This window comes from Zea mays, chromosome 1, assembly GCF_902167145.1.
Source record: "Zea mays cultivar B73 chromosome 1, Zm-B73-REFERENCE-NAM-5.0, whole genome shotgun sequence".
NCBI lineage: Eukaryota > Viridiplantae > Streptophyta > Magnoliopsida > Poales > Poaceae > Zea > Zea mays.
Window position 1 is genome coordinate 168252886 of NC_050096.1, and position 9347 is coordinate 168262232.

A 9347-nucleotide genomic window follows, 5' to 3' on the forward strand; every position below is an offset into this window, starting at 1 on the left:
GAACAGGGCTCGGGCGTCCGCTCGGATTACCCAATAGCAACTCATTAGAAACACCGTGTTCGGCGCCCACCGAGGGTAACATGGCGCGTTCCCCCCTCCTCCTTGCGGAAAGGCGACGAAGGGGCGTACAATAAAAAGCCGAGACGGTCCTCGATCGTCCTCTCGCTCCGTGCAGAGGCTCGGAGGCTGCTCTCGCACCAGGCTACAGCCAAATTGTTGACCACGTCGACAAACCAGCTTAAAAACTTGGAGCCTGACCATGCACCCGGGCTGTGGCCAGGCCGCATGAGGGAACAACAAGGCCAACCGAGGAATCAGAAGAAGAATTAAGACCTCAGAGGAGTCAAACCACTCCTCCGAGGCCTCGGGGGCTACACCCGACTGGTGCGCTCGCGCGCACCCATCGGAACAAAATATAACCGAGAAAGGCTAGTCCCCTTGCAAAAAATCTGGCATAACCTCCAAGCGAGTGCCTACACTCCCTTTGAGGCTCGTGGGCTACTGTCGGGTACCGTAATTAGGGGTACCCCCAATTCTCCTAAGCATGGCTGGAAAACATCTTCAAAACAGACCGTAAAGATTGGTAAGCACAGCTCAAAGTTAAAGCCTCCTCTACCAAGGGACGTGATCTCGTCTCGCCCGAGCCCAGCCTCGGGCAAGAACAGTAGTCCCGGACGGATTCACGCCTCGCCCGAGGACCTCCTCACAGTGGCATCCCTGAGATATTAGAGGCCCGGGGAAAGGCTTAAATAGAGGCCCATACAATTATTTTTTAATGTATAAAAATATTAATATAAGTACTTAAGAGCCATTTAAAAATATTCATATCAATATAAACATTCAATATAATTTTGTTCTTCTTCAATATTACCATTTTTAGTAGGAGATGAATTAAATTTAGGGTCATGATCATTCACACCATGTTATCTCGCGATGTTGTTTGAGGCGTCTCTCCTATCGTACCCTTGATAGTCACACTGGACGTACAATCACGAGCTCTTACCTTTCATACGAGTAGAACCAATTAGTTAAAAATTGAGGTTTTTAAGCTTGTGCCCTCAGTTTTGCTGGTGTCCTCACTTTTACCCTTAGTCGTGTTTTTTCTCAGTTTTGTCCTTCTTTTCTATAGCACTGGAAGACAAAATTAAAAAAAACACAACTAAGGATAAAAGTGAGGACACCAACAAAACTAAGGACAACAAAATGTATTTCATATTATATATATATATATATATATATATATATATATATATATATATATATATGCGTCGAATGGGTGGGGCCCTCGGAGATGAGGGGCCCGGTGCGGCCGCCCCGTTCGCCCGCCCTCAGGGCCGGCGCTGCCTCCTCAGGCAGCGGGCGCACCCCCGGCTCGCCCGAGGCTAAGCTCGGGCAAACTTTGTCGTATAGCAACCTCGGCCAAATCGCCTTACCACCGACCGTATCGCATGCGCATTTAATGCAGGGATCACCTGACACCTTATCCTGACACGTGTGCCTCAGTTGGCAAGGTCGAAATGACCGCAGTCACTTCGCCCCTTTACTGATCGTTCTGACAGGAAAACAACACTATTCACCCTGTTCCAACTACTGTGCCAACCACCAGGGTAAGACTAACAACAGTAAGTCACGGCCTCTCCCGAGTTCAGCCTCGGGCGCAAAAGGGAGGTCCGCCTCGCCCGACCCCAGGCCTCGGCCTCAGCCTCGGCCTCGGGAGAAGGTCCCCGCCTTGCCCGACCTCAGCCTCGGCCTCGGGAGGAGTCACAACCTCGCCCGACCTCAGCCTCGGCCTCAGGAGAAGTCACCGCCTCGCCCGACCTCGGCCTCGGACCGACTACTCTACAGGGGATACATCATTACCCTACCCCTAGCTAGCCGCCTCAGGCTACGAAGGAACAAGACCGGTGTCACATCTAGATTACTCCGGCAACAGGTAATGATGGTTCCCTGCATGCGTCCATGACGTCGATTGTTCTCAGCTCTCTACGAAGGCAAAGAAACGTCAGCAGGACCCAGGGCTACATTGCCAGCTACGCTTCTACAGGGCTCAAGCACTTCTCCGCCGGCCACGTTAGCACATAGCTACACCCCCATATGTACAGCTGGATCATCCCCTTGTATCTATAAAAGGGGATGCTCAGGGCCTTCCCAAGGCACGTGGGGAAAGGGGGCTAACTCAGACGGCTCACTTCAAGGCCAAACCCTCTCTCGCGAAACTTGTAACCCCTACTACGAGCACCCCGGTGCAAGATAATATAAGTCTCATCCTCTCTCTTGTGTCTCATCTTGCATCAATCCATCTGGGCAGGGACACGCATCGTCAAATTCACTAGTCGGTTGAGGGTCCTCGTGGGTCCAAAACACCGACAGTTGGTGCGGGTCCAAAACACCGACAGGGGCGATTGGGCCGCGTGGGGAGCGAGAGAGCTGATGGATGATGCAAATAATATTAACCATTGAATTTGAGTAGGGGATAGGAGATTATGCAACGATTTGAATCACTGGTTTTGATGGTGTGTTAAGTCTGGATGTAATTTGTTTGGTGGATTTAGTGAAGGTTATTAGTGTGTTAAGTCTGGGTGTAAGTTGTTCGCCATGAGCCTAAGTGGTCAGCAAAACATGGTCCTGGTAGTGGATCTGATGGGGTGCGAACAAGAGAATTTGACTCGGGGTCTCTGATGAATATAGTTCTGAAGGCACTGAAGACACCGAGGAGGAAGTGCCCTGACTAGTGGGGCGTAATAGGGCAAAGGTGGCTGCGCGAAAGGCAAAGGCAAAGAGGAAGAAAGCCACGGGTAGCGAGTCAACAAGTGAGGCATTTAAAATGAAGAACTTGTAGGATAGATTAGTGAAGGACAAACTTTTGAAGCAATGGAACATCCTAAATGGTTGATCAACCAGGGATATGGATCTAGCTGGAAGACGTACCCATGTTGACCGTAAAAAGATGGTAAAAAATGAACTTAATCTAATCGATAGCGAAGAGAAACCGAAAGCGGAACAGGAAGAGAAAGAAGAGATCAAAGACTCCGATTAGATTTATATAATATTTTTAATTGTCATTTTTTATTTTAATTATTAAAATTTTAATTTAATAAAAATATTATATTATGTGATTTCTAAACGTTGAAACAAATCTGGTGATTCTGTTGCAGAGGCGAGAAGGCATAGTGCACTGTCACCCCTAAAACCCGCGACATCAGGAAAATCTCAAAAGGATGCTTTCAGTTTTGTGAATTCTATCCAGAAGGCAGGAAGAGAACCGGATGAGCAATAAACAGTGATAGGAATTCTATCCAGAAGGCAGGAAGAGAACCACATGAGCAATATGAACAGTGACAGGAATCCAGGATGGATCAATCTGCATCAGATTGCAAGAACAGCAGAGATGGCAGACGTGTATTCCCATGTCAGGCAGCAACGCTAGCAATCCTCACCCTCCTTTCGTAGATGCGAAAACCGATCCATCCCCGTTAAAACAACGCGATCCAGCCTCCAGATTGTACAATGGGATGTAAAAAATAACATCTCATCTCATATGCCTCACTCTCGATCAACAACACCAGATCAGTTCATCTTCACCATCACATCCTCCTCCCTCTACCAGAAAAAAAAGGAAGGGGGAAAAATGAAATCATCTCAACGCCTGTACAAAAAATGCCGCCTCTTCCGCAGTTGTCCTCAGTACCATGCCCCACGCCGCACCGTCTTCTATACTGTTGTGAATTGTGATCCCGTCCAAGGACAAGGATCATCAAGACGACGACGCCTTCGTCCCGTGCTGCGGCATCTCCCAGCCGTAGCTCTCCGACCGGCCGCCCTGGGCCTCGTCGCCGGCGTCGCAGCTGTCCCCGGCGGTGGCCGACATGGCCCTGCTCGACACCGCCAGCTGCAGCGGCCCCTGCGGCGACCCGGACTGCGACTGCGACTGCGACGTGCTGTGCTGCGACGTCGTGTACTGCTGCTCCGGCGCCGACGACCACAGCCCGCCCGCGTGCTGGTCGCCGCCGTCCGACGACGCGCGCCGCGTGTGCAGCCTGTATTTCTGCAGCAGGGGCCAGAAAAAATAAAAAGATTATTGAATGGCTGCAGACCTCGAATTGTATGTACTATGTATGTAGCAATCCCAACCAAGAGGAGGAAGAAGAAGATGGTTCAGTCTCTCTGCGTTACGTTACCTGCAGGTGGCTCTTGACCTCGTCGTTGGTGAGCCCGTCCACCTTCATCAGCTCTCTGATCTGCTTCGGCGTGGCGACTGCAGCACGCACCACGGCCACGATTCAGCAAGAGGATGGAGAGACCACCTCAAGAAACAGACACAGCGCACTACAACTACAACGACGGCGGAGCCAGAGGCCCCAGAGCAGGGCGGACAACCGACGGATCCCTTACCTTGCGCGCCGCCGAGCCGCTGCAGGGCGGCGACGAAGCGGCGGTGCAGCCCGGGCGACCAGCACCTCCTCGCCTTCCTCTGCTGCGCATGTTGCCGGCGGTGCGCCCCGGCCGCGTCCGTGACGGCGCTGCTGGCGGCGCTCGGAGAGGCGGCGGCCGCCGGGGACGAGAGGGACAGGTCCGCGACCGGCATGGCGCTGGCGCTGGCTCCGGGCTTACCCGCCGCGTCGCCGGATGGCCTCGCCAGCGTCGGCGCCGGCGGGCTGGCGGCCAGTGCCACGAACGCGCTGGACACCTGGTGTTATTTATGGAAGGGATTCGGGCAGAGCAGGTTGTTTATTAGCCGCGAATTATGCTACGCGAAAACAATTCGTTTTGTTTTATCCTCTTTTTTTTTTAAAAACGGGACGTCTAGTTCTGGCGACTCACGCCCGCGCTCCGTACCTTGTGGGCGGCGGCGGCGGCGCCGTTGGTGTTGGCGGTGCTGTCGTCGTGGCTACCGCAGCTCCAGAGCTGCACGGAGCTCATCCAGCTGCGCTTGTCGTTGGCGTCCGCGTCCGCCAAGACGGCTCCGTCCTTTGCCGGCGGCGGCGGCGCTGGTGGCGCGAAGAGGTCCGACGGGCGGCGGCGGTGCTGCGCGAGCTCCTCCTTGAGCCAGTCGATCACTGCACGGCGAGGGAAGAAGGGAGGCGATGAGGAACGGACAGCTGTCGGTCACGGCGCGCGCGTAGGCGTTGGGGGGACTGGGGAGAAGCAAGCGCGTACCGTCGGCGACGAGGTGGACGCTGATGGGGAGCTCCCGGCGGAAGACCTCCATCTTGGCCTTCTCGGCCTCGAGGCTGCGGACGCAGTCCCGGAAGCGCGCGGCGCGGTCGGCGGCCGAGCAGCGGGACGCGGCCGCGCGCAGCGAGTCGGTGACGGCCCGCGCCGCCACCGCCCGCAGCTGGTCCTCGTTCCCCGCCATCATCGCCGGCACACCGTGCGATCCACCGTGCGCGTACGCTGTCCCGGTTACGCGGGCGAAGGCGGCGGCGGCGGCGGCTGCTGTCTAGTGTCTTCGTGCTGTGCTGTTGGGGAACGAACGGGCGGAGGGAGGGAGGGAGGGGGGAGTCCCGTCGCGTCGTCGGTGGGTTTATACCGGAAGGGGAAGGGGGGAGAAGATGGAGATCCCGGGAGGGCAGAAGGGTCATTTGGCGCGTGGGAGGTGGAGAAAAGATGCCGCTCGGGTTCTGCCTGCGTCTCTGGCTGCTGGACGCGGTGGGTGGGCGGAGACGAGGGGAGCCGAGCAGGGGCGTTTCGTCGCGTAACAGGCAGGCAGGCAGCCAGAAAGAAAGAGGCGCCCGAGTTCGGGAACGGTTGGTGGACGGTCGAGGCAAGCCAAGTGTCGAGTAGACGACATGTGTGGCGGTAAACAGGGAATAAAAAAAGATAATCTTTTTTTTTTTACTGTGAGTGATCTGAGTCGTCCACGTGGCGGTGGATCAGGCATCTAGCAACCAAAAGATTCCGTCTGCTGCCGTAGAGCGGTTGGAAGGAAGGAATTATTGGCGAAGGGATAAGGATTCCATGTGTGTAAGTGGGCCAGAGGTGCGTGCAGTCCGGGTCAGAACGAGATCTCCGTGGGATTTTGTTTTCGCCATCGCTGAAAGGACACGGCAAGGAGACGCAGACTGCAGAGAGATAGAGAGATTCTCCTCGTCCCCTCTCTGGCTCAAAGGGGCAACGCGACGTCACGTTGCCCGAGCTACAAAGATTCTCTCCAGTCCATCCCCGATCACGCTCCTGCTTCAAAGATGCCTGGAAATGCTTCTTCTTCTTTTTTTTTATTTATGATTATCATTGAAGTCGCCCAGCTTCTGCAATCTCGATACAGTATACGAAACCGAGCTGTTTCCGACCTAACATATTGGTAGCAAGTATTTGATATTTCTATTAATAAGGTATTATCTTATATTTTTTCTGCGTTCCAAAGTAGGCTTAATTTTACTCTATCTCTCTATCTTAAAGAAAATATAATTAAATTGTTCACCTGTTTTCATGAGCTTAAGTTTTTTTAATTATGCAGCTCGATATAAGTATAGGTTGAACACATTTGCATCCCCTCACTCTCAATTGTTTTTATAAGAAAGAAGCAAAAAAGCAAAATGCAGCACCGGTGGAGCCTTGGATGGATCTGAGATTCCCCCGACCACCACATGGCTGTCTTTGGACGCAAGAACGGCATCGGAATATTGGTGGAGGCATCAAACATGGTGGCTCCTCGCTCAAAGAGAGAGAGATCGTGTTCACGTGCATGTGTTTGGTTCGACGGATCCAGGCCAGGTTTCTATTCTCCTCGGATCCTTTGCTCTTGCTCCAAGGAGTGTATCTTGCCGTACAAACGAATCTAAAGGCGAGCTTGAAGAGAGAAGGGGTCTTTTTTGTTCCGTGGAGCAAGAGAAAGGGATCAACAGCTCATTCTTCTTTTTTTTCAAAAATAAACTAGTGAACGAAAAATATTCGAAAACAGAATGTAGTAGTTATTTTTGATACATCCATCCTAACATCACTTAGCTAATATATCTAGTATAAGGAATAAAAACAAATCTAGCCACCAACAGTTTCCAATTCGCAGGCTGTTAAATATTTTTAAATTATGCTAATTTAATTTTTTTTTCCTTCTAATTATTACTTGCAACTTTAAATTTGGTTTCATTTGTACGGTGAAGTTAAACTGAAAGCTAGCCCATCTGTTTGGATGGTCTAAGACTAAAACTTATTAGATTCAGATGACAGATAACTACTAGTTTACCGATGAAGTCTCCTGATCGATCGGCTTTTCTACCCAGCTGTGGTACCCACCCGACCTACCCTGGGAAAGTTGAAACGGATGAGGAAGCAGCATGGAATGGAATCACTGAAGAGATAGATTAGGTAGGTGGTGGCGGACCGCGTCTTTTGGTAGAAAGGCGCGAGGGGCCTGCGCACATGCTGCTTTGCTTTCCTCCTGTTGACAGCCAGAGCCCAGAGCCAGCCAGGGTTAAACAAAAGCAGATGCTCAGTGCCAGTGTTCGCCGCGACCCGTTTCTTCTGCATTGTCAACGCGCTCAAAAAAATAAAAACATGATCCATCCATGATGTTTTACTTTTAGTTTTGTTGGTTATAGCCAAGTGCCAGATCCAGCAACAGTAACAGAACTTTTAACTGGTCGATCAGGTACTAGACTGGATGGCCAAGTGAACAGGTACAGCCAAACATTGTTTATAGACTCTAAAGACATAAAGGAAGGGGGGAAAAACAAGATATACTGCATCACCAACATCTATCTATCTGAAATGGCCGGGGATATTTCATCATTGTACTAGGTTATCACTTATCACATGCCGTACAGTTTATGAGAGGCTTGCAATTGCAGCAGCAACATCTATCTATTTATCTGGCTGTCGAGATCCTTATCGTATCTGCAGAGATCCATCCATCCATGGTGGGTTGGGTTGGGTTGCGTTGCAGCCCTGCTGCTAGGCCACTACCAGCAGTAGACGATAACCCATCATCCCATCTCTCCTTTCCTGGTACCGTTAGGCATAGGGATAGCAACGGAGAATTTCTTGTGAATGAATGACTCCCCATCTATGTCCTCGTCGAAGAAAAATTCTCTGTCTTCGTTCCTGCAAACGTTCACGGGAAAATTTTCTCTTATCCCCGTCCTCGTGGGGATATCGTCGAGGAATTTATCCCCAATGGGGAATCTATCCCCGTTAGAAAAGACAACATTTAGAGGCCAAATTTAAATTGATTATATCAAATCAATATAAAATAAACAAACAAGATTTATAAAAAAAGATATCTACTCTATAGTTTATTCTGCTACTCAGGCTATGTATTAAATTTTTAGTATAATTTGACCACATTAATAGACTAATTTACACCAAGGGAAGTTTGCAGGACGGGGACGAGGAATGATTTCCCATCTCCGCGAACCTAACGGGGGCTAATTTTTTTCGTTTAAATTCTCGTGGGAACTAAATTATCCTTATCTCTATCCTCTAAAAGAGAAATTCTTCGCACGGAATCAAGATCAGGTTCCATCGTCGTCTCTAGTTGGGCACTAGTGCTGCTGCTCCTCCTTCGAATAAAACTTTAGAGCCAGATTTGAAGAGTGCCTTTTGCTGTCCCCTTAAAGCTGCTGCCCTCTCTCCTATCCTGGTTAGTGCCCATCTTATCTTTTGCCGCCACCACCACTACTAGAAGGTTTGTCTCCTCCCCTCTCCTCTAATTTACCGGCCATATTTTTTATAACCTCTAGAATGATGGATCTGGCAGGAGCGGGAGTTTAACAAAGCAGTGGGGTTAGGGCATGTACAATATATACATATTATATTGTGGTTCTTCAAACACTAGATATATCTAAGAAAGTTTTTCATACAACCCCAATGTATCTAAGTTGGTATCTTATTCACTAGAGCCGCTAAAAATACGGCTCATTTAGGGCTTGTTCGTTATGTTGCTAATCCATATGGATTGAGTGTGACTGAGTCGGTTTAAATCCATAGCAAGTCAAAATCTATCTAAACCCCGTCCAATACACTCTAATCTATAGTTTAGGAATAATCGAACAAGGCGTTACGTGGATTGTATGGGTAAAACCGTATCTAAATTTAGAGAACCGTGTTAGAAACGTTCCTTCACCAAGACACGTCTCTTATGTTTATTTTACATTTATCCCCTTGGTACCCCTTAAATCTATCTCAACCCCGCTCAATACACTCTAATCCATATGGATTAGGAATAATCGAACAAGGTCTTACGTGGGTTATATGGGTGAAACCGTATCTAGACTTAGAGAACCGTTCTAGAGATGTTCCTTCACCAATATGCATATCTTATGTTTGTTTTACATTTATCCTCTTAATACCCTTTTAAGATACGGATCATTTATGTAGGACGTACTTACTCTTAGATTCCTAGTTGATGC

At 49.9% G+C, this 9347-nt stretch overlaps 1 protein-coding gene across 1 annotated transcript; it reads right to left on the reverse strand.

The window, feature by feature from the left end:
* Nucleotides 1–3352: 3352 nt before the first annotated feature.
* On the reverse strand, nt 3353–5702 carry LOC103640508 (transcription factor HHO6). The gene is made up of 5 exons (XM_008663279.4): nt 5158–5702; nt 4837–5057; nt 4393–4687; nt 4179–4255; nt 3353–4045 (listed from the first exon to the last, which is right to left on the reverse strand). The coding sequence occupies exons 1-5, from the start codon at nt 5357–5359 to the stop codon at nt 3755–3757; spliced, it is 1086 nt and encodes a 361-aa protein (XP_008661501.1). The 5' UTR covers nt 5360–5702; the 3' UTR covers nt 3353–3754.
* Between the last annotated feature and the right edge of the window lie 3645 nt (nt 5703–9347).